Source organism: Pyrus communis, chromosome 17, assembly GCF_041283825.1.
Source record: "Pyrus communis isolate YQ-2024b chromosome 17, ASM4128382v1, whole genome shotgun sequence".
Taxonomy (NCBI): Eukaryota; Viridiplantae; Streptophyta; class Magnoliopsida; order Rosales; family Rosaceae; genus Pyrus; species Pyrus communis.
The window spans coordinates 3,776,299-3,801,667 of NC_142581.1; the positions used below are offsets into that span (position 1 = coordinate 3,776,299).

General features: G+C 39.7%; 3 protein-coding genes and 1 long non-coding RNA gene across 9 annotated transcripts; 2 read left to right on the forward strand and 2 right to left on the reverse strand.

Moving 5' to 3' along the window:
- The first annotated feature begins 1,512 nt into the window (after positions 1 to 1,512).
- Positions 1,513 to 5,449, forward strand: LOC137709316 (uncharacterized). The gene is made up of 2 exons (XM_068448401.2): positions 1,513 to 1,785; positions 3,085 to 5,449. Exon 2 carries the CDS (start codon positions 3,137 to 3,139, stop codon positions 5,075 to 5,077), a length of 1,941 nt encoding a protein of 646 aa, XP_068304502.2. The 5' UTR covers positions 1,513 to 1,785; positions 3,085 to 3,136; the 3' UTR covers positions 5,078 to 5,449.
- Positions 5,450 to 6,573: 1,124 nt separating this feature from the next.
- LOC137707780 (EID1-like F-box protein 2) lies at positions 6,574 to 8,862 on the forward strand. Of its 4 annotated transcripts, none has more exons than XM_068446703.2 (4): positions 6,574 to 6,751; positions 6,825 to 6,945; positions 7,595 to 8,369; positions 8,610 to 8,862. In XM_068446703.2, exon 3 carries the CDS (start codon positions 7,604 to 7,606, stop codon positions 8,348 to 8,350), a length of 747 nt encoding a protein of 248 aa, XP_068302804.2. In that variant the 5' UTR covers positions 6,574 to 6,751; positions 6,825 to 6,945; positions 7,595 to 7,603; the 3' UTR covers positions 8,351 to 8,369; positions 8,610 to 8,862. The 4 variants fall into 4 exon arrangements, with proteins under 4 accessions (XP_068302804.2, XP_088545858.1, XP_088545857.1 ...); XM_088689732.1 differs by having other exon boundaries at positions 8,614 to 8,748; XM_088689731.1 differs by lacking the exon at positions 6,574 to 6,751 and having other exon boundaries at positions 6,809 to 6,945.
- An 8,438-nt stretch (positions 8,863 to 17,300) lies between these two features.
- LOC148689278 (uncharacterized) lies at positions 17,301 to 18,916 on the reverse strand. 3 transcript variants are annotated; one of them, XR_015958356.1, is made up of 5 exons: positions 18,781 to 18,916; positions 18,530 to 18,691; positions 18,364 to 18,437; positions 18,192 to 18,271; positions 17,301 to 17,881 (listed from the first exon to the last, which is right to left on the reverse strand). It is a non-coding gene; the product is annotated as an uncharacterized LOC148689278 (long non-coding RNA). The 3 variants fall into 3 exon arrangements; XR_015958354.1 differs by having other exon boundaries at positions 17,301 to 17,885; XR_015958355.1 differs by having other exon boundaries at positions 17,301 to 17,885; positions 18,748 to 18,896.
- Positions 18,917 to 19,569: 653 nt separating this feature from the next.
- On the reverse strand, positions 19,570 to 24,682 carry LOC137708037 (chaperone protein ClpB3, chloroplastic). The gene is made up of 10 exons (XM_068447005.2): positions 24,132 to 24,682; positions 23,806 to 24,024; positions 23,171 to 23,408; positions 22,843 to 23,038; positions 22,564 to 22,618; positions 22,243 to 22,393; positions 21,690 to 21,998; positions 21,304 to 21,569; positions 20,118 to 21,044; positions 19,570 to 20,032 (listed from the first exon to the last, which is right to left on the reverse strand). Exons 1-10 carry the CDS (start codon positions 24,390 to 24,392, stop codon positions 19,703 to 19,705), a joined length of 2,952 nt encoding a protein of 983 aa, XP_068303106.2. The 5' UTR covers positions 24,393 to 24,682; the 3' UTR covers positions 19,570 to 19,702.
- Between the last annotated feature and the right edge of the window lie 687 nt (positions 24,683 to 25,369).

A 25,369-nucleotide genomic window follows, 5' to 3' on the forward strand; every position in this document is an offset into this window, starting at 1 on the left:
TTTATTTTTTAATTTTTTATCAAACAATACATTTTGTTAGATTAGATATTGAATTAGTTACCGACGGAGTTCAAACCCACATCATCATGCAATGACTTAACTTTTTTCTATCACTATAGTAAAAGGTTACTTGTTCAAAGTTTAATAGGTAGAATCCCCAATTTATAAACATACATAGCTTTTCAAGGAGACCCCATGATTTTCTTGTAGAAATCTACAAAACTAAGTAGACGTGGTGCAATGCATGTTGAATTTCTCATTAGAATGTGTATGGTATTTAATAGAGTTTGGTTTTTTTGCATCTGAGTTTAAATTCTTCGTCATAAATTAAAATAGTTTAAACTATCGCTTGTACAAAAAAGGAATTCAACAAACGGGTTAGAGTTTCAATAATAAATCCATATGTTTATCATGAAAGCCATTTTGATGTGGAAAAAAATTAATTAATTTACTCCCATGATGAGTTGATGTGTACAATCCGATTAAAGGGACGAAGATGGCAATCATAAATTCCTTAATTGGATTTTAAGCATCATCTTTATTCTCAATCACATTATTAAATTGTTTAATCATATCAACATGATTAGCAATGAGGGAAAATTATATTGGTGTGACATTTGCGCACATTTTAAAACTTATCATCTTTTAATTTGTAAATTAAATTTGATTTTTTATCCAACATTTACCGCTCATGAATTTTGTAAAATTCGGTTAATGTTATATGTTACGGTTGATTATTTAAAAGCAAAAAATGGTTACGGGTAATCTTTCATCTCTTTTGAGCAAGTAGTTACGTTGTGTTATCATTTTCATTTTTTTTGTGGGCAAATTAGTTAGGTGACCATTTTTTTTTTCTTCTTTTTGGGGTAAGTAAATTACCATTCTTATTGGTAAGGTATCTTGATTCATTAATTATAGAAAGCAAAACAAATTTTAATTCAAATAAAATAGAAACAAAATATGTTAGCTTAGCAACAAAGTAAAGTAAATAGAACCATAATATACATATATGGTAAAGATATCTTCAAAAATTGATTGTGCAAAATCCAATGCTTTTCATATCAAACAAACCCTAATTCTCCCTACTAAGGCAATAAAAATCCAAACTTCAATTTTGTTTGGCAAGAAGTCCAAGGACAAAGATCCTCTCTGGATCCTATTATTCGAAGCCTAAGGATTAGGCAATCCAAACCATTCACATTACACAAACTAAAGACTCTGATCTCTTTTTCACATAAACTAAAGACCCGAATTTTTTGGTTCTTCGGCTCCGAACAGTAATGTCTAGAGATGATCCAAATTCGAAGTCCAAAGCTTCTACAAGCAATCCATTATACAAAGCAAACAACTTTCACAAAAAAAAAAAAAAAAAAAAAAAAAAAAAAATCACAGATCAATTTGAGTTAGGAATTTTGGATTTTGGAACTTAACCCCAAAAATATCATCTTTGTTTCAACAAAAAAATGAGAGTGGGACCAAAACCAAATTCCCCCCACTTTTTTTCCCTCTCTTGTATTTTCCTGGATTCTATAACCAACGCGTAAAGCGCCGAGAAAAAAACCCCACCAAACCAAAACCAGAAGAAAACTAGAAACAGTTGCTTGCACGATCTCTGAAGCAAAATCCTTCACACCCAAAAAAGCAAAGAGCAAGAAGGAGTGGCCTTTACTCTCCTCTCTCTCTCTCTCTCTCTTCTCCTTTTACTTCCTCCTCGAGCAGGCCTCATTCATTCATTCATCCGTAACCTTTTTCTTCGCTTTCTGTTGCGTAGCAGACGATAAAAAGGTATGCTTTCTCTCTCCTCTCTCTCTCTCTCTCTCTCTCTCTCTCTAGTCGTATCTGAATCTATGAGAACCCTATTTCAATCACTTTTTGGCACGATGAGTTTTAGTCTTTGACAGAAATCATGAACTGGGTTCTATTAAATTTGTGATTTTGGTATTGGGTTTTGTGTAATCAAAGCTTCCACTGAGCTCTCATTTCTGGGTACGTCTTTGTTTTCTTAATCGTTAGAGGTTTGGGGATTGTTTCTGGGTTTTGTCCATTGCCTTGCTTGGTTATGAAGTTTTTGTTTTTTTTAATCGACTTATAAATTCAATTTCTGGCGATCGGTTTGGGATTGCATAATGTTATGATCACGGGTAATTTATTATTGGTCGTAAGGTTGGCAGGTTCAAGCTAATTTTCTGCTACTTCAATTGGTTTTTCCCTTTGAATGTAACCCAAAAGTTGCTGCTTTTTAGTTTGTCTTCTCCTCATGTAAAAAAGAAAAATTGAATGACAGCCTTTTCTGGGATTTCTTCTTCAGCCGAATCGTCGTTTTTGGCATTGGAATTGGTTGTTAGTGGATTGTTTGATAATTAGGATGTTAGTTCAGATGCCAATAGATTTTTGTTACCGATTTGATCTCTTAATGTTTCTTTTTTTGGTTTCCTCTCCCATTAGTATCTTGCCAATTCTTTTAAATGTACTTTTTTTTAATGAAAGGATGACAATGGAGTATGCGAATCGAACTACACATAAGTCTACTACAATAGTAGCCTTACTCTCTAAACCCGCACAAAGCGGTTAGAAAGAACCAAGACCCTGAGATTAGCCTACTTGCTTCCCCCGCTCAAAGCGATTAGAAAATGCTAACTCTCCAATAACACAGTGCTACTTCATTACGCGATAACAAAGTGATTATATTACCGTCTTCTGTGTTTAAGTGGATTAAGATGGCATAGTAGGTTTTAAATTAAAAAAAAAAGTCTGATGCTCTGGTCTTAAACCTTCAAAAATTGCAAAATCAACTTGAATATCTAATTTTATATATACTGTTGGGCAGATTACTGTTTATTTCACTGCAGAATTTGGTACTACAGATGTTTGTAATTTGATCTCGATGTTTAATAAATCATACCAAACTGAGTTTATGTATACGTATTATTGATCTCACTTAGCGACTGTGTAACTGCGTAACCTTTTATACCTTTCACCAGGTTGACACTTTGTTAAAATTTCTTCCTTCTTGAAGCTATCTGTAACTGCTAATTGCAATAAAAAGTTGTAATCTACACCATTTTAATTATTTTATTTTTGCAGGTTTTCAGGATTATCTGTTCTGAGATTCATCTGAAATATCTCACTCCTTCGCATGGATGATTTGAGTATCAACTTGCCAGTGACCCGTGAAATAACAAAACCAGATGAGCGTAATCCAAGAAGAAATTCTACAGGGAAAATATTCTCGTTAAACACTAGAGAAAAAATTCCTCGTTATCTCAGAGCTTCTACTGGGTCCTGTCATGACAATTGTAAATATGGGAGGAAACATGAAGAGAAAGTGAAGGCAAGATGTCCTATAAAGTCCGTACCAAGAAGGCTTCCAACAAAATCACCTAGCACCCAAAATTCAGAAGAGAGTATGGTTATTCCAGAGAGGAAGAATGTCTCGGTGGTCAAGATTAAACCCTCGCCGGATTTGAAGACTCTTTTGCCTGATTTGAAAACCCTTTTACCTGATACCTGTAATGTTACCAAGCAGCAAGTGTCAAAAAAATCGACTGACAGCCAAAGTTCTGTTGGGAGTGTGCCTCTGGCTGAGAGTAAGAAGACATCATCAACCAAGCCGAAATTGTCATCCTGTTTGAAACCCCATGTCAACGCTTCGCCTAAAACCACGAAGCAGGAAGTTTCATCCTCTTCTGACTCATGTTCCAAACCCCATATCTCTGTTGCGCCTAAAATCATGAAGCAGGATGTTTCATCCTCTTCTGATTCATGTTCCAAAACCCATGTCCCTGCTGCGCCTAAAATCATGAAGCACGAAGTTTCATCCTCTTCTGATTCATGTTCCAAACCCCATGTCTCTGCTGCGCCTAAAATCATGAAGCAGGAAGTTTTGCCATCTCCTGATAAGCTGGAAGTCTCTTCAAAGAATGGTTCGATAGGACCTAAAGAAAAGAACTTGTCTGCAAAGCATGTCACTTCTGCGAAGCCCAAATCTTTGGCAGTGAAAGGGTTACCCTCTCCTGATACCTCAGGAGGTTTAACTGCTCCAAGAAACCGTAATTCAACAATAGGCCAAAGGACAGGGACCTCTTTCAAGATAAAATCTTCAGCTTTGAAGCAAGTGCCTTCTCCTGAATCTGCAGGGGGTTTAAAAGGCAAATCAAACAGTGATGGCAAGATAGGCAAAAGGGCCGGAGCATCCTTAGTGACTTTGAAAAGAGTATTGTCGTCTCCAAGAGCATCATTGTCCCCCAAACCTTCTCTCAGGAGAGTTGCAAGCTTAAAAGCACGGAAGAACAGGCCCATGAACGTTGTGTCTCCTCTTAAGAACCAGAACAAGACCAGAAAAGCTCAACCTAAGCAAGTCAACAGTGATGAGGTACAAGAGAAGACCTTGTATGTCATTAAGGTTGAAACTGAGAATAGCAAACCTCTGGAATCTGATCAAAACAGAAATTGTGAAGTTAAACCATCACAGCGTTCAGCGTCGTCAACACCCAAGTCTGTATCTGTCCAAAACTCTGTGTCCTTTTCATCCCATGAAGGAGAAGATCAAGGGTCTGGATGTACAATGAGCGAAACAGAGGTTAGCTCTTTTTCAGAAGACAATGAAGTCGACTATATTGACAATGCAGAGATCCTGGGCGAGGATGGCAAAGGGAAACCCAGAATATCCGGGATGGTTTGTTCTGAGGACAAGGATGGCGAAACTTTAAAATTCAGGAGGGGAAAGGTTGTCGACGTAAAATTTGAGAATTCCAATCCAAGGAGGCTCAAATTCAGGCGAGGAATAGTGTTGGGAGATAACCAAAATGTCAAAGTTGTTTCCCTAAGGCGAAGCTTTAAGAAGAGAGGCGTCGGTGCTGATATAGTTGGTACCGAACCTGGTGCAGAACAGGTTGTTTTGAGACATCAAGATGTTCAGGGAAAGAGAGATGAAAAAGGGTTGTTCAACAACGTGATTGAAGAGACAGCAAGTAAACTTGCTGAAACCAGGAAGAGTAAGGTCAAGGCCTTGGTTGGTGCTTTTGAAACAGTGATCTCACTCCAAGAGCACAAGCCTTCTGCAAACGCTGTCGCTTGAGCTGGGAAAAGAGTAATGGAGTGCAAGAATCTGAGTTAAACAGACTTATGGATCTGCAAAACCGTAAAGGTAGATTGCTTCCATTAGCGTTGGATGGCCTCGACGCAGATTTTAATGCGAGTCTAGCATGCTTAGAACTTAAGACACCTCCATTGTTTTTTGTGGAGAGTACGCATTTTCTTCCTTTTTCTCTTGAGTTTCATACCAAATCCATGTTTGACTGTGAATAAAACAACTACACATAATCTATTGACTATCATGTATTGAAGGAGAGAAGAAAAATTGCAGAGCTGCTTGCTGATTAGTTGTAATATCCTTTAGCTTTGTTCTTAAAGTTACTATTAACTGTAATTCTGGTTGTTGGGTTTGACAGACTGGTTTGCTGGATTTAGATTTTCACTTCTCATCAACAGTCACCACTCACACACGCATGGGCGGCTAAATTTAGTATTCGAGAAGATCAAGCTAATAGTGTGCCAATGTCCATGGACTCCTATCACTCTTCCGATTTTTCCCCTCAACTTTGAGTTGATTTTAAGCCGCGTAATCTTTCAAAATGTGTCAATTTGTCCCCAAGTGCCAATTTATCACATCTTCATTTAGTTTTTCCTACTTAAATGAAAGAAAATAACCTACAATTCGACGGGATAAGAATATGCACTCAAAACCAAATTGAAAATCAAATAAGATGATCAGACAAATGAAATAAATTATTCATGCACACTAAATTTCTCTTTCTTCACACCCTTGCTTATTTTTAGTGTCAATTAATTTATTTAATCAAAATACCTTAATTAGTAATTGTAGATTGTGATGATTAGTAGCCAATTAGTCGGTGGTATTGTCAGGTAGTTGGTGTAGTAACGCGTTAAGTTATACCAATTGAACTACGTATGATAACGCATTAAGTTACTTTGAGCTATATTTGGAGAAAAAAAGAGTGATGTTTTAAAGAGAAAAATAGCATGCGAAAACTTTTTTCTTTTCAATTTCAAAAGTCGTGTTTTAAATAAATATATCAAACTGTTCAATGAGAGAACACTTTAAAATAGATAAGCAAATTTGCACTCCTAAAATGAAGCTAAAGCAAAAGAAAAATGCTCATGGGACTATCTCAAAACTCAAAAACGAAACTTTCTTAGTAATATTAGCTTGAGAATTAATGTTAAAATGTAAAATGACAAAAAATTCATGAGTCCACTTTCAAAGAGCCGCTTAGCATTGTTCAAAGCAAAAAGCTTTCTTGCCAGGGGAAATTTGTACTGGAAGAATATTTTTTTTGGCGCTTTTTGCGGGGAAATTTTAAACTTTCCACCGGCGGTAAGACTGTAAAACAATGGGCGTCGCTTGTCTTTTCACGGCTGAATGACAAGTAAGACACTGCGGTCCCCACTGCACAATCCACAAAGCCGCCACCTCCGCCTGCAGTACGTGGCGCGAAGTTGTTCGTTGTCGTCGCCCATAAAGCAACGGCGGGTCGCTCAAACAATTTCCCCACAGCAAATCAAATTCTTCTGTTTTGGAAGCCAAAGCTTTCGTCTTTCGATTCTCTCTCTGCCAGATACCATTTTGGGCTTGCCATGCCATCAGTGCCTCCGTCACTGTATTTTTTCTCTGGACGATTTTGACCCTGAAGCAGACCCAAATTTCCCGCTGCTTCCTTGGTTGCGAAATGTAAATTTCTTCAATCTCCTTATATCTTTCTTCTGTTGCTTGTGAAAACCCGAATTTCTTTTCGAATTTGCAGAGATGTGATTTCTAGGGTTTTGGAGCCATGGTTGAAGGGGGATTTTTGATCTGCGGATGTCTGCTGTACGGCGACTGATGAAGCTTTCTGCATCCAATTCATTTATGAGGTGACGGCTGAGGTGAGAAATTGGTTCCTCATTTCATGTTAATTACGATCTAGTCCACTCTGAGCTGCTTTCCCTGCGCTGCAGTGGGTTTTGATATGATCTAGGATTCTGCAGGTTCTTAGTTTTCCTTTAATTTTGCTTCTTTTTTTTTTTTTTGCGCCAAAGTTGTAAACTCCGTACAAGATTAATGTGGTTTTTGTTTGGATTTAGTTGCTTAAATTTGTGGTAGATTTTGTATTTATATGGTGGGACTTGCGGATTTAACGATTTGGAAACGATTGACATGCATTCAGAATTCTTGTTGCTAAGATTTCTAGATAGACCTATAAACTGGATGAGTAGTGTAGACTCCGAAACGCATGTAAATCTTTGAGATTATAATGTTAAAATTGAATGTGTATTCCGGTATTTGGCTGATATCGATAGTTTGAGCGTGCATATGTTATTTTTATAGCCTCATGAAATACAGGGATTTGAGTTTTCAATCTCACTAGGCGGATGTTGTATTCTGTAGAGCAGTTAGACTTTAAATTGGATAGTGTTTGGCGCTGCGAAATACTTCTAGGTTCTCAGATTCTGTAGTTTGGAAGCGTGCGCATTGTATTTACAGGCTCATGAATCGCAGGGATTTGAGATTGTTGTGTTTTTTCAATCTTTATAGGTGGACGAAATGATTCTTACAAAGCAGTATCGTTGCATCCACTCAGCAAGCTGTCGTTGCACAAAAGGTCATCTAAGTGAAGATGTGTTATTCCTTGTATTCCGACAGTTGAATTGGAACCCGAAGTTGATTGCGACAATTTCCCTTGTTTGCAAATGGTTTGATGATCTCGCCAAGCGTGTGCTGTGGAAGGAATTTTGCCGAACAAGAGCACCAAGGATGATGCTTGATCTTCAGTATGGTGGGAGTCACAGTGTAGATGGGAACTGGAGGGCACTCGGGAAGCTTCTTATTTACTGTACAGGATCTAAGAAAGGTGGCCTCTTTAACAGTATTCAAATCCCTGGTCACTCTGTTTACAGGACCAGGTTCTCTAGGACGTCAGGGAAGAGCTTTCTTTTACCGCAATGCAGAACAGATGTTTTGTATGTGTCTGACCCCTGTGAACATCTTGACCAAGGTGAAGAGGGAGATGTGGGTTTTTTCCGCGGAGTTTTCAAGTCCTTCTCGATGTCCAAGGTTCGGAAGATGTTGATTAAGAAGGCAGCCCAACTTCATCCGACAGAGGTGTGCCCTTACTGTAAGGCTAAGTTATGGAGCATGTTGCAAGCCAAAATGATACCGCAGAGTGCCAGCTGCAGATTGGGAGCCTATGAGGATTGCATTGAGTATTTTGTTTGCCTCAACGGACATATGCTCGGGATCTGTACCCTGCTACCTATATCTGATTCAGAAGAGGCATCAGAGTTGGAGTAATAGTCAAAATAAAAAAGAGGTACTCCTTTCCACCTAGAACTTCTACATTTTCGTTCTTGGAAAAAAAGTTATATGTATGCTCCAATATGTGAAATTTACGTACCCATGTACCTTGTTCATTAAGAAAGAAAACCATGAGATTATGTTTCAGTACTTGCTTCGAACAATCTTTCCACTCCAAGGCCCCAAGTGATTATTTGTCCTTTCTTTTTGCTGGACTCGTGATTATATCTTTTCCTTTCCCTTGTGTTTTGGGCAGGCAGGTTCCGTGTAGCGTAAGTTGGAAAGGTCGGACATATCATCAGCTCTTATTGGCTTGCGTATGTGGAAGGGGAAAGCAACCATTCAATCCCATTGAGGCATTGAAGCTACTGTGTAAGTGGGTTAGCCGTTTCTTTTTCAGATGTACTTCAAATCAAATGTAGTCACTGAACTATGTAATTGTATATGTACATTTATGTATGCTCCATTTGTGTAATGTGAGTCGCTTATTGGTTTGGTTTGTGCAACAATTTACATATTCGTTCATGGTTTTCATATAATTCATGGAAGTTGAATGTCGCGTAACTTGCGATACTTAGCTGATTCCTTCGTATAATTTACAGACATCACAACTTCATTTATGAACTTGGAACACCTTCGCATAGTTTACGAACGTGGACTATCTTCGCATGACTTACAAAAGTGGACAGACTCTTTCCGTAACTCTACGAATGTGGACTATCTTCGCATGACTTATGAAAGTGGACTGACTCTTTCCGTAACTTGCGAATGTCAGCTGACTCCTTCGCATAATTTACAAACATCACAACATAATTTACGAACTTGGAGTTTACGAACATGAAACACTTTCACACAGTTTACAAACGTGGTGGACCGACGCATAATTTACGAAAGTGGGTTGACACCTTCGCATGGTTTACAAAAGTTGACTGACACCTTCGTATAACTTACGAAAGTGGACTGACAAAGTTATCTCTGCACACCTAGTTCCTATTCTGTATGTCTAGACTGCATGCACCTATGTTAGTATATATATATATATGCACATTCTTACCGACACTGACACTTGCACACCTGCCTTTCTCTCTCTCTTTATATATATGTGTGTGTGTGTGTGTATATATATATATATATATATGCATGTGTGTGTGTGGATATATGGGTATATATAGGCACACGATCTACTTACACGCAACATATAGGTGCATATCTCTGCGTACCGACATGTGAATCTCTGCAGGCACTTTTCGTATTGATAGATATATATATATATATATATATATATATATATATATATATATATATATATATATATATCTATGCACATACATATATACATATTTATGTGTCATTACCTTGGGCTCGACGTGTTTTATAATTTCATGCCCAGTTAAATTCTGTCATCACGTACGTTTTCCCACCTTTGAACATGTGCTTCGGAACAAGCTCTCTTGTTTCGCTCTTCTTGTCAAATCGTCGTCTGTCGTCACTTAGATTGTGACTATACACTGAAATACACATGAGAAAAGAATACTTTCCTTACATGTCTTGTCCTATGCATCGGGTTGTCTATAGCCCTCATCCCCTCAATTGGAGTTTCATCCATCTTTCATAGGGATAAAGATTTACGTCTAAACTCCTCATGCACTCATTTCTCTTTTTATAAATTAAGTTTCTCCTTTCCCCGCTTTTCTTCACTTCCTCCGCTCAGTTCTCCACCAAGCCTGTGATTTCTAGTTTCAGAGTGGTCTCTTGGCTTATAGGTAATTTTTCCATTTCGAACTCCTCATGTGAGAATATTTCAAACATTCCACTTACGTTTACGGGTCCAAATTCCTCTTCTTATCTTTTCAAATCAATTTCGGCCGGCAAGTTTCTCATCTCTTTCCTCATGTCGAGACGTACACATTGGTCTAAATATGGTGGTACTCCACCACACTTTGAAATTGTCAAGGCTCTTGACCAATGTCACGTTCCAGATGACGTGCACCTCAGCCCATTTCCCGCCGGAGCCAACATGTATTCGGGTTTTGGAATTCCAATTGGGTCTACTGTTTTGTCTCCAGCCCACTTACGGGCCATTAGTTTCCTGCTCTACCCCATGATTCAGCTCATCTTATTCCTCACAAATACTCACCATATGCAACTGAACCCAAACTCTTACTTGGTTATGTCGACCTTCCTGGAATTGGGTCTGAAACTAGGCGTATCCTTAGGTTTTAGAAATTTCCTCTATCTCTTCGACTTGATTACCATTAAGGGTGAAACTAGTTTCTTTAATTTTAAACCTAGATATCGTAAGAAATTACTTGTCACTAGATCCCTCGAGAGCCAGAGATTGGAAGAACCACCCTATTCTGATTTTAGGGAATTGGAAGGCTCCCGAGTTGTCTCAATTATCTATCCCTTCTACTTTTGTTCCTAAACATGGTATATAAATTTACTTTTGCTATCAACTTTTCCATAAATATGTAAACATAACTTAACATGAGCTTATTTCGTAGCTTTATTGGATGGTCCAGACTTCCCGTGTTGTTTGGTCGACCAATCGTTGCCACCAGACCCTCTGCTTAGATCTATCTTCACTCTTGATATTGAGCTTCAATTCAATGTACACTCTCCTGTACTTATGACCGACTCTCGAACGGAGGGCTTAGAAGAAAAGGACGAAAAAGAAGAAGACGAAGAGACAATGCAAACGGACATAGACTCTGACTCGAATTATTCTCCTACTATGGCTTCACCACCTTCTGACCTTCCCCCGCCCCGCTGTGTTGCATCCCCTCCTCTTGATCTTTCAGTGCCCAGAATTGCAGGCAGGTCGAATAAACGTCCTAACGGATAGGCCCAAAAAGTCTAGGTGTGGTTCACTATCTTCGGCATAACCCCTAGACCCATGCAATGGCAATCGGCTTCTCCTACCTTCGGCTCGGTTACTGGCGATAGTTCCAATAATTCATCTCAAGCTTGAAGACCTGAATTCACAAAAAAAGATCGGAGTTTCATCACCCTTAGCGATAATCTATGGGGCAAAGCAAACGCTGCTACTGCTGTGATGAAAGGCTTGACTCATCCTAATGATGCTGGTCGTTTTGAGGCAATGCTCGATGACAACCTCGACTCCTATGAATCTCATTGTCTTATGAAGGTATTATTTCATTCTCTGCATATCTCATCATTTCTGTAAGCTTTCACCCTACCATTGTTTTCAGATGGCTCTACTCCAAAAGGAAAAATCAGATAGACTAGCTATAGGTCAGATAGTGCCAAGCTAGACGTCACGGATATAAGGAAGAGATCACAGATTTGAAGGGAGCTCGCGATGCTGTGACGTCTAAAGTATACTGCACGAAAGAAGAGTTGGTTGAGGTCAAACAAGCGAGAAGCACTGAACGTGAGATGAACATGCAACAGATACGCAAAGAGATGGCCTCCAGCTTCAGATTTGGTTAGGGGCAAAGCCAACAATGTCCGGAACATCGATTTGTAGCTGATCCTGACGTGTATGATCATCATATGGGGATTGAACCTGGTGGATATGAGCAGTACAAAGGGATGAATCCTAAGGATCGAAAACCCTTAGATGAACCTGCTTATTCTAATCTTATCCCAAACAATGGGTTTGTTACTAATTTTGAACCCATTTCGGGTTTAGGCTTTGAAGGCTTTCAATCCGGCCCTCGTTTTGGTGCTCATTAGCTCATGCAATCACGTGATTTGTTCTCATGGGCTAAAACCTCATTTGTGTTTGTATTTATGTCATTGCACTTTTACTTATTATATCTGCTTGTATCTTAGCGTAATTTTCGTTCGCAAGTTGGGTCTTCGCCTTCCCATTACCCAACCTTTCCTAACTGTTCCTTTTGATTTTCAATTTTAATTAAATGAGAACAATATCCTTTATCCTTAAATTTGAGTTTTCGAACGAGAAATTAACTTATCCCAATAAGATACGATCATCTTAGATTTTGAATTATTATTTCTAGCAACCTCAAAATGTCTCTAAATAAAGAAGTGTTTGAGAGCAAGTAGGTAAAGTAGGTAATACTGGATCTTATGGCTAACAATCGAAGAGTGAAACTCAACTTCCAGCTCTGTGTTGATGTCCCCAAAAAGGGAAGCTCTCGGAGGGGTTCCAAGGGTTCTAGGAATGTTATCGAGCTATGTTCTAGTTCATCTTCTCGTTCGCTAAGGAGGGCTCCTCACTTTTCTGAGGTTCCTAACACTTTTCGTGAACCCACATATCAGTCTCGAACAAGGTTGGATGGAAAACGAGTTTTAGATTTTGCCCCCAGTGATTTGACCACTCCATGTTATTAGACGAGCATGAAACTCTGAAGGGATACTTGCAGCGCGTTGAACACCAGGTGGATCGTCTCAGAGGGGAATTGATGGTTGTTGATCGTGTTGTGTCCGCTGGTCACTCAGATGGCATACATGATGGTTTTAAACAAAGCATTCACTATTTCTGCTCCAAAGCTAAGGCGACATTTCCTTCCATAAACTAGGATAGTCTCCTTATCCCGTTAGACTAGATATCATCTTGTTTGTAATAAGTTGGGCCCTTAGGTCCAACCACTCCAAATGAAAGCAGTAAGATATGCAATCTACAACATCACTACTAAATATTCTAATAGTGGTTGGACCTAAGGGCCCAACTTATTACAAACAAGATAACATCTAGTCTAAAGGGATGGGGAAACTATCCCAGTTTGTGGAAGGAAATGTCGCCTCACCCTTGGAGTGGAAATAATGAATGCCTTGCTTAAAACCCTCATGTATGCCATATGAGTGAGCAGCGGACATGATTGTGCCATCAATTCCTATCTTAGACGATCCACCTGGTGTTCAACGCACTGTAAGTATCCCTTCAAAGTTTCACGCTCGTCCAATAACAGGGAGTAGTTAAAGCACTAAGGGCAACCTGGGTGGCGAAGATAACGTGCGCGAGAAGAACCCACTTCATCTCTTGCATAAGGGTCGGGAGAATGAGCAACATAATTAGGGGCTCGAGTTGCATAATTCATCCTCGGAAAGATCCTTCCACCGACAACGGAATTTAGAGCCCATTTTCCACCCAACCTTGTTTGAGATTGGTACGTGGATTCACGAGAAGTGTTAGGGACTTCAGAAGAGTGAGAAGCCCTAATTGGCAAACGAGAAGAGGAACTAGAACACAGCTCAATAACATTCCTAGAGCCCCTGGAACCCCTCTGAGAGCTTCCCTTTTTGGGGACATTAGCATAGAGCTAGAAGTTGAGTTTCATTCTTCGATTGTTAACCATAAGACCCAGGTATTACCTACTTGCTCTCAAACACCTCTTTATATAAAGACATTTCGAGGTTGCTAGAAACAATAAATCAAAATCTAAGATGATTGTATCTTATTGGGATAAGTTAATCTCTCATTCGAAAACTCAAATTTACAGATAAAGGATATTGCTCGCATTTAATTAAAACTGAAAATCAAAAGGAACGGCTATGAAGGGTTGGGCAATGGAAGGGCGAATGCCCAACTTGCGAATGAAAATTACGCTAAGATATAAGCAGATATAATAAGCAAAAGTGTGATGATGTAAATAGAAACATAAATGGGGTTTTAGCCCATGAGAACATATCACGTGATTACATGAGCTACTAAGCACCAAAACAAGGGCTGGACTGAAAGCCTCCAAAGCTTAAACCCGAAATGGGTCCAGAATTAGTAACAAACCTACTGCCTGGGATAGGATCAGAAGAAGCAGGTTTGTCTGAGGGTTTCCGATCCTTAAGATCCATCCCTTGTACCGCTCATATCCACCAGGCTTAATCCTCATATGATGATCATGCATGTCAGGATCAACTACAAATCGATGTTCTGAACTTTGCTGGTTTTGCACCCAACCAAATCTGAAGTTGGAGGCCATATCGTTGCGTATCTATTGCATGTTCATCTCGCGCTCAGTGGTCCTAGCTTGCTTGACCTCGGCCAACTCTTCTTTCGTGCGATATACTTCAGACATCACAGCATCGCGAGTTCCCTTCAAATCTGTGATCTCTTCCTTATATCTGTGAAATCTAGCTTGGCACTCTCTGACCTACTGCTAATTAAGGCTGAGGGATTCCAACCTGGCAGCTAGTCTGTCTGATTTTCCCTTTTAGAGTAAAGCCATCTGAAAACAACGGTAGGGTGAAAGCTTACAGAAATGATGAGATATGCAGAAAATGATAGAATACCTTCATAAGACAATGAGATTCATAGGAGTCGAGATCGTCATCGAGCATTACCTTAAAACGACTGGCGTCATTAAGATGAGTTAAGCCTCTTGCCACAGCAGTACCAGCACTTGCATTGCCTCATAGATTATCGCCAAGGGTGACAAAACTCCGATCTTTTTTTTTGAATTCATGTCCCCAAGCTTAAGATGAATTATTGGAACTATCGCCATTAATCGAGCCAAAGGTGGGAGGGGTCGACTGCCATTACATGGGTCTAGGGATTGTGCTGAAGATAGTCGACGAACCACACTTATACTTTTTGGGCCTATCTACCAAAGGACTTTTATCCAACCTGTTTGCAATTATGGGCACTGGAATAGCACAAGAAGGCGATGCAACACAGCAGGGCGGGGGAAGGTTAAAAGGTGGTGAAGCCACAGTAGGAGAATAATTCGAGTCAGAGTCTGTGTTCATTTGCCCTATCTCCTTGTCTTCTTCCTTTTCGTCTTATTCTTTTTAGCTCTCCGTTCGGGAGTCGGTCACAAGTACGGGAAAATCTACGTTGAACTGAAGCTCAATATCAAAAGCAAAGATAGATCTAAGCATGGGGTTTGGGGGCAACAACTAATCGACCAAACAATACGGGAAGTAAATGATAGAGTTGCGAAAAGAAGGTGATTTGGGTAAGAGTGTTAGCAACTTCTCTAGAGCTCCATATCTTCCTCATCACAAACCTATTTAGCCAACACTTTCGGCCATTGGAGATTATCTGTTCTGGACCATCTAATAAAGATGCGAAAGAAGCTCATGGTAAGTTATGTTTACATATTTATGGAAATGCTGATAGCAAAAGTAAATTTATATACCAGGTCTATGACCAAAAGTAGAAGGGATAGATAGTTGAGATAGCTCGGGAGCTTTCCAATTCCCCGAAATCAGAAGATGGTGGTTCTTCCAATCTTAGGCTCTCGAGGGATCCAATGACATGAATTTTTTGTGATATCTAGGTTTAAAATTAAAGAAACTATTTTCACCCTTAATGGTAATCAAGTCGAAGAGATAAAGGAAATCTTTAAAACCTAAGGATACGCCTAACTTCAAACATAATGCCAGGAAGATTGACATAACCAAGTAAGAGTTCGGGTTCAGTTGCATAGGATGAGTATTTGTGAAGAATAAGATAAGCTGAATCATAGGGTGAAGCGAGAAAATAATAACCCCTAAGTGATTTGGAGACAAAACAGTAGACCCAGCTGGGATATCGGAACCCGAATACATGTCGGCTCCGGCAGGAAGTGGGCTGAGGTCCACGTCATCTGGAACATGACATTGGTCACGAGCCTTGACGATTTCAAAGTATGGTGGAGTACCATCATATTTAGACCAATATATACGTCTCGACATGAGGAACATGATGGGAAACTTGCTCGTCGAAATTGATTCGAGAAGATAAGAAGAGGAATTTGGACCCGTAAACGTAAGTTGAATGTTTGAAATATTCCCACATGAAGAGTTCGAAATCAAAAAATTACATGTAAGCCAAGAAGCCACTCTAAAACAAGAAATCACATACTTGGTGGAAAACTGAGCGGATGAAGTGAAGAAAATTGGGTAAAGAAGAAACTTAATTTATAAAAAGAGAAATGAGTGCATAAAGAATTTAGACGTAAATCTTTATCCATATGGAGGATGGATGAAACTCTAATTGAGGGGACAGGGGCTATAGACAACCCAGTAGATAGGACAAGACATATATATATTTCAGTGTGTAGTCACAATCTAGTGACGAGAGACGACGATTTGACAAGAATATTGAAAGAAGAGAGCTTGTTTCGGAGCACATGTTCAAAGATGAAAAAGCGTACGTGACGATAGAATTTAACTAGCATAAAATTATGAAACACGTTGAACCCAAGGTAATGACATATAAATATGTATATATGTGTGCATAGAGATATATGTATATATATATATATATAAACGAAAAGTGTGTGCAGAGATTCGCATGTAGATATGCGAAGATATGCACATATACGTTGCGTGCAAGTATGTCAATGTCCCAATATATGCCTGTGTGTGTGCATGCGTGTGTAAAGAGAGAGAGAGTTAGGTGCGCGCGCGCATACATAGGTGCAAGTATGCAGCCTATAGACATGCAATGTAGACGTTCGCAAGTTACAGAAGGTGTCAGTCCACTTTCATAAGTATGCAAAGATAGTCCACATTCGTAAAGTTACGAAAAAAGTCGGTCCACTTTCGTAAATCATGCGAAGATAGTCCACATTCGTAAGGTTACGAAAAGAGTCAGACCACTTTAGTAAGTCATACGAAGATAGTCCACGTTCATAAACTATGAGAAGGTGTTCCAAGTTCATAAATTAAGCTATGATGTTGGTAAATTATACGAATGAGTCAGCTAATTATCACAAGTTACGCGACAGTTAACTTTCTTGAATTATGGTTTAGGTGTCGGTTTACACTCATAAATTATGCTTAAGATGATAATTCCTAAATTTTACGAAGATATCAGAGCATTCGAGAGTTAGGCAAAGGCTATAGTAAATTAGGCATTGAAAAAATGGCTTCCACAAATTGGGCTTTAGAAAGAAATGCTTGAAGTTTTAATTTGGCTTAAAGAAAATAGTTTCAAGGAATCATGCGATCAAAAAACTCAGTTTTCTCTTATTTTGCATACGTAAAAAAGGGAAAAATGGGGCATTATAGGAGGATAAAATCCGATTTCGACTCATGGGCTAATACCAATCATCTAAAGAGATGATGTTTTGCAGGATAAACTGTGAGGAAAGCTCACACAAAATATACAGACGCAAGAGAAGGGAAACGTGTCTAGATAACTACCTCCACTACGAAGGACCACTAAGGAAGAGGGAGAGGAAGACAAGTTGTGGTACTTGTTTCCCAAGCATGTAGTCTGTGTCTATATAACTACCTCTGCTACGGATGACCACTAAAGAGGAAGACAAGTCGTGGTACTGTTCCCCTAACATGTAGTCCTATAAATATGGAGGAGCTAATGAGCAAGGTACGCAATCAGAGCTCGAGAGAAACCAGAGAATAGAAAATCTATCGACTGACTTGATCGTCAGAGTATCTCTTGCAAGTACTCCGCCCAGACAAGCTACGGAGAAAGACTATTCGGAGACGCCTCTTATGAGGGATTCGGCGAACGTGAGGATTGCAGTCAACAAATCTGTGGAGGTATTTCTTTCCGTAGGAAATTTCACTCCAACAGTCTCACTGTTAAGGGAAACCAAAACCTTGTTCTACCCATGCTGTTCTTCAACCAGATCCACAACATCCTCCTCGCAACTGCCTACCAACGACCGCAAACAAAACACAAAACATGTCATCTACAAGCAATGGTCAATCACGAAAGCAGAAATCACAAAATGAAACTACACGAAATTGTAGCGAGGCAGTAAGCAGAGGTTATTCTTCGTAAAAGAAAAAACGACTGAGTTGTATCAAACTCTCGAGCGCACAAGAACATAAAAACTGAAAAGAAAAAAGTTATTAATCGGGCTTGTTCAACAAAAGCTTGCATGCAACTTTTAACAAAAATTGGGTAAAAATATCTGTAATTAAAGAAAAATCAGCAAGAAAATATAAAAAGATTTACCCGTGAGCATGATCAATGCTCTGCAACCGGGCAGCACCATGGCCTCTGTACTCCACAACTACAACCCTTTCTTTCTTCCTCTGTAAATATATACAAAAATCCCCTTAAGTTTAGAAAAATATGAAAAGGGTAAATTTTACAGAGTAAAAGAACAATGTAAAATCCATCATACGTTGTAATCTATGATTGCAAGCTAGATCATACGGTAATCCTCGCCCCTGCTGCACTCCTTTTCACATGCCAACTCTGACCACCGCGGTACATAAAACTTCATCAGCAGCAAGCAAGCATCGAAATTTACCGTGGCAAGAGGGTAAATCGACAGATAAAGGAGTTACCGGTTCCCTGAAGGCCGAAGCAGACGTTACTGGCGTCCTGGCGGTGGATGAAGTGGCCGGAGAGAGACCCACATGGTAAAAGTGCTATTGAGGCCACTCCTTCCATCGCCTCTCCAAAGTTCCCTCCTTTTGATTCCTCCACCACTTCCTCGTCCCTTTCATCTGCCACCAAGAAAAAAAAATTAACAACAAAAAAATTAAAAAAAATCGGAATTTACCCATTTGTTCTTGGAGCTCGGTGGACGGAGTACCCATTTCAATTTGGCTCCTTCGCCTCAATTTTCTGCACTTTCTCAAGAGCGTTAAGTGTTGACGCGGCACTTCTGACTACCCGTCTGCAAATTTGCACTCAAATATCCAACCACCGTCCGACTGTTTAATCCAACGGTACAGACACTATTGAATTTGTCCAACGGCTCTCCGAGAAGGGTCTTTTACTATTACGCTTGACAGATGGTCACGTGATTACTCAAGGAAGGTCACGTGTGTATTTATTAATCAAACGGTGTCCGTCGCCCAACAAAGACCATCCCGATGTCCAGTGTGCACGGAAACCGAGACATTGCGGTCATTATTCGGATAATAGCGAAGCCATGATGTGCATGAAAACAAAATAACTAATAAAATCTACTGAAATTTCGGTAAAACTTTTTTTGAAATAAAGATAAGCTCAAATTAAAAAACGTATATAGAACCACATTTATTTCAAGAAAGGCCACACTTAATGAGTCTCCTCTCCTTCCTTCTATTACATGCATCATAGTTGTTTAATACCAGTTTTATTGATAAAGCTGAGTAAATACGTCAGAGTTTAAGAAAATATCTTAACTTCGTATATGCTTACTTCAACTGTTACTGATTACTAAAAGACATAAAAGATTGTTACTCAAGTGATTTCGGATTTTTTTATTAGCGTAAACAAATATTTACATCTTTTATATCAATTTTCACGTCATATAACGCATCGTCATTCGAGAGTTAAAAACCACAAATCTTCAACCTTGATAAAGGGTAGCCAACAAAATCCGTGAGAAATAAGATGTCGGGAATATGAAATATTATTGGGAACCAAAAGATTAAAGCGTATTTTAAAGCTCATAATTTTCTATTAAAAAAAAGGTCATGTACAAGAGAAAACTTCCGACTATATTTTCTGCCTAACTTTGTCATCGTCTACCGAGCCTCCGAGAAAGCCTCTTGGTTCTGTGTAGCCGGAGATTCTGAGTCAGTTTTCAACCTCCTGAACACTAGCTTTTGCTGGGGGAGCTGGCCACTGGAAAATGTCGTCACCTCTGTGTCTATGGCCACTGTGTCTTCTTCCCTAAACTCTCCTCTCAGTATGCCCTTGGCAAGCTCGTTTTCGATATACTGCTGTATCACCCGCTTCACTGGCCTGGCGCCGTAGTTTGGATCATACCCAAGACTTCCGAGAAGGTCGATAGCTGCATCGCTCACCTTGATCTTCATCTTGCGGTCTGCAATTCTCTTTTGCACTCGGTCCAACTGCGATAAAAATGTAAAAGATGTGAGCAAGATTGATGATATATATGTCAACAACGAGAGTCAGCCAAAAGCACTTTCGAATTACCTGTAGCTTGACAATACGGCTTATCTGATCACGGTCCAGGGGCTGGAAAACTATGTACTCATCAACACGGTTCATGAACTCGGGGCGAAATATTGATCTTGCAGCCTCCAGTACCCGGTGCTTTATAGTGTCGTAAGCCAACTCTTTAGGAGTGTCGTCATCGTCAGCATTTAGTATGTACTGTGAACCCACATTTGAGGTCATAATGATGACAGTGTTGGTGAAGCTCACAGTACGACCCTGCGAGTCAGTTATTCTCCCATCGTCTAAAATTTGAAGGAACACATTGAACACATCAGAATGTGCCTTCTCTATCTCGTCGAACAAAATAACTGAATATGGTCTCCGGCGAACCACCTCTGTCAGCTGTCCTCCCTCCTCATACCCCACATAACCAGGTGGAGCTCCTATCAATCTTGAAACAGCATGCTTTTCCATGTACTCACTCATATCGATTCTTACAAGTGTTTCTTCCGTGTTGAACAAGTAGGAGGCGAGGGCCTTAGCTAGTTCTGTCTTCCCAACACCAGTGGGACCCATAAACATGAAACTAGCAATGGGGCGATGAGGATCTGAGAGACCTGCCCGAGACCGCTGAATAGCTTCAGCCACTGATCTCACTGCAGGCTCCTGACCTACAACACGTTTATGCAGCTCATCCTCCAAATGTAAGAGCTTCTCCCTCTCCGATTGTTGAAGCTTGGAAACAGGAATACCAGTCCACTTACTTACTATTTCAGCAATATCACTTCCATTAACTTCCTCTCTCAGCATGGACTTCCCAGACCTCATATACTCATCGAGCTCTTTTTCTGCATCAACGAGTTCGCGCTGCAAAGAATTCAGACTCCCGTACTTCAACTCAGCTGCACGGTTGAGATCATACTCTCGTTCGGCTTGCTGGATCTCAAGATTTAGTCTGTCAATCTGTAATATTACACAGACTTGTCAGTTATTACCTAATAGCCAAATTCTTTCAAATTATCTTCCCATTTTTTACTTATTAACCCAGTTAATTAATAATTAGTCGTTCTCCTTCAGAATTATGTATCTTTATACGTTTTGGAAAAAATATAAATAATTGTCATGTTAACTGGTCTAAGAGAACAGAATTATACAGAGAAACAGGACTTAACGAATTTCTAAAAAACAAAACCTACGAGGAAAACACGTGAAAAGTACGTACCTCTTCCTTGATTGACTGAATGCGAGTCATGACAGATTTTTCATGCTCCCACTGCTCAGTCAACTGGGATTGTTTTTCTTTTAAGAGAGCTAACTCAGCTTCAAGGCGGTTCAATCTCTCTTTTGAAGCTTTGTCTGTATCATTTGTAAGAGATAACCTCTCCATTTCAAGTTTCAACACCGAACGATTGATCTCATCAAGGGCTGTGGGCTTTGATGTAATCTCCATTTTCAATTTAGCAGCAGCTTCATCAACTAAGTCAATAGCTGCAATCAAAGGGAATATTAGGATCCATGTAACACTGACATCTCACACAAGTGCATGGATAAATTTCTAGTTCAAGCAGTAGTTCAATATGTTTATTGTATCTGTTGTGATAGTATTACCTTTGTCAGGTAAAAATCGCCCACTGATGTAACGGTCTGAAAGAATTGCAGCTTCCACCAGTGCACCATCAGAAATGCGGACTCCATGATGCAACTCGTATCTCTCACGCAGTCCTCGGAGTATTGAAATGGTATCTTCCACTGTAGGTTGATCAACATAAACTTGCTGGAACCGACGCTCCAATGCCGGATCTTTCTCAATATATTTACGATACTCATCCAGTGTTGTTGCACCTATACACCGCAACTCTCCTCGACCAAGCATGGGTTTTAAGAGATTACCAGCATCCATTGCACCGTTTGTAGCACCTGATCGTAACAATACATCATCATCTCCCTAAAGCCAATATCATTATTTTTCAACGAACCAAACCCCCTGAATGGAACTATTACTAGATTTCAAATACGTTAATGGATTAAATTCAATGGACCAAACAAACTCAATAACAAAGGACAACAGGAACAGAAGAAAAAAAGATATTAAAAGATTGATCATTAAATGCTTATACCACCAAAATATATGAAAATAACCTTAGATTAGAAGGCTTAATACCTGCTCCAACAACTGTGTGGATCTCATCGATAAAAAGGATTATCTGGCCCTCTGATTCTGTTACTTCCCTGAGTACTGCCTTCAGCCTGTCCTCAAATTCTCCCCGATACTTTGCCCCAGCAATTAGTGCGCCCATGTCAAGGGATATTAACTGTAAAGGAATTGGTCATGTAAATATCTAGATTTTGCAACCAATTTATCAGAACTGTGCTACTACTTTCCCCATAACTAATTTATCAATAGCAGAGCATATGCACAAGGCGGTGAGGGGAAAGCACATATTACTGGTAGGAGGAATAAATCTCAAGATAGAGCACACACCTTACGATTCATCAGAGCTTGTGGAACATCCCCTTGCACGATTCTTTGAGCAAGCCTGTTGAAGAGCTAGAGTTAGATTGATGTACACAAAAGAGACTAAGTCACTACAAGGCCTCCAAAGAAGGTCAATATAAATTAATGTTTGAGCAAGCTGTTGAATAACTAAGATTACAGATAACGTAAGATATGCCAGAACTGGATAGCTTTTTATGCGGGAAGCCAATAATGCTTTCATATATCTATATGCACATATACACAGGCAAACAACTAAGTACTCACCCTTCAGAAATTGCAGTTTTTCCGACACCTGGTTCACCAATCAGCACCGGGTTGTTCTTTGTTCTTCTGGAGAGAATCTGGATGCACCTGCGAATTTCATCATCTCTTCCTATTACTGGGTCAAGCTTTCCTACTTTTGCCATAGCTGTTAAATCTTTTCCGTACTTTTCAAGTGCTTCATATTTCCCTTCAGGGTCTGCAACATAAATGGAGAGTCACAATCCCGTACAACAAGATATTAAAGGATAGCATAAGAAACAGAACGCTGAAGTGGCTATCAAGCACCATGGGAAGACTGCAACGAAAAAGTAATGAAATACGGTACAACCTTGGTCAATAACTGATTGGCGCCCCCTTACGGATTCTATAGCTGATTTCAAAGTTTCCTTGGATATTTGAAAATCCCGAAATAATTGCTTCCCAAACCGTTGATCTTGAGAAAAACCAAGTATCAAATGCTCGACAGACACAAATGAGTCCCCATACTCTTTCTTGTAATCCCTGGCTCGCTGAATCAAGGCTTCCAAATCACGTCCCAACATTGAGCCCGCAGATTCACCAAAAACCTATTGTAATTAGACAGAAACGGACATAAGTCAATCACAGGTTCAGCATAAAAACACTAAAGTAGCGAATGTATGTACTATGTCATCCTATCAGTCAATTGAATACGTGTTTCTAGTATCTCATACACCGCCTGAAAACCATGATGGAAACCTCACTCCAACGCCATCTTACGCTTTAATGGCCTCCCAAAGCCGTAATTTTTAATTACAACAATCTAGAAACGGCATACTCAGACAGATCATAATCCAAGTTTGCAGGGCTCACAGCTATCCTCGGTCATTAATCTAATATCCCATTACGCATTAGTAAATTCAAGAGTGAAACAAGCAACCCCAAAGTTCATAAACAAAACCAAATTCGTGTGCTGAATCATTACAGCGAAAATCCGAAAGGTACCTTCGGTTGGCGCTGAATATACTTATCAGTGGCCTCGAGAAGCCGGGTACTGTCCACCCCAACCTTGGAAAAAATCCGACGAGCAAGACCATTCTTCTGCTCCAAGAGTGCCTTCAACAGATGTTCAGTCTCCACTATCTGATGCTTGTTCTCTTTCGCCACTTCCGGCGACGAAACAATCGCTTGCCACGCCATTTCTGTAAAATCCTGCTGTGTAATCTGTCACTCCATAAATACCAAAACCCCGTCACGTCCACACCTTCTACACAAAAATAAAAAACCCAACACGTCGTTTAAGCCAAAACAACATAAATAATAAACCATACCCTTCCCCTTCCAGTTGAAGTTTCACAGCGCACGACGAAAGGCCTCGAATTCCGATTAGTTCTCCACAACCCGATTCGGAACGAACCGTTCGGAGTCAATTGCCGTGAAATTAACGCCCGAAAGGAGTCGGCTCGGGGATTGAAGCTGAGGGAGTAGTGGGGGCGGGCAAAGACGGAAGCCTTATCGCAGCATTTGGGAAAACCCGATTGGGGAAGATGAACAAGAGCGACCCCAGAAGCGAGGGAGGTCGCCGACGCCATTGGAGGAGCTCGAAGAAAAGGTTGTGATTGCTGTGGGAGCGTTGTGGGAAGTGGGTTCCGTCTTTGCAGAGGAGGAGCAAAAGGGAGGTTGCTTTGAAATGGTGGGAGGAAGGAGGAAGAAGGAGGAAGGAGGAAGGAGATTTGGCTTTGCGTGGGAATTGAGAAAAGACGCGGACTCTGTGGAGAGCTTTCTCGCAGCTTCCCGTGAAGCGAGTCTCAGTGAGAGTGAAGCGAACGAACGAAGCGCAAATTTCGAATTTAATTTATATTATTATTATTATTATTTCGTCACCGAAAAGAAAGAGAAGAGACGTCTGGAATCGTCGAGAATTATTTGGTACTGTAGCATCTATAGTGTAGGTGATAAGCCTACTTCTGCGGATCGTACACGTGGCGTTGTTTAATGAACCATTGGATCTGATGAATATGAGGACTAACAAATTGAATGATGTTGTAATATAATATATGAATGACCCACATGAATAGTTTATTATTATTTATTTAAAGAAAAATCTGATGAATTATTATTCATATGAAGAAAAATGAATGGATTACTATTCATACACAGTATTTCATTATTCATTTGAGGAAAGTTTGTAAAGTGAATAGTGTTGTTATAATAATCTTTTGCCTATAAGATGGGAGCATATAGGAAGAAGTCAGAAGAAGAAGAAAGAGATGAGAGAAAAACATATAGAGGAAAGAAAGAGGATTTATGGAGGAAAGGAAGAGAAGAGGAAAGAAAAGAAATGCGGAAGAAATTACTAGTGAACTAAGCTAGAAATAAAAGAGAAAATAGTGAGAATTATTTTGCACTCTTACTATTTCAGATAATGAAAGCAAGTATTACTGATGCCTCTAGAACGTAAGCACACTTGCCGAACTTCGTAAATATTGTGTCTTATTTACTTTATTTTACTGCACACATATCGTCGACCTTACAACAAATGAGAAGATATGTATGATAATAACTTTTG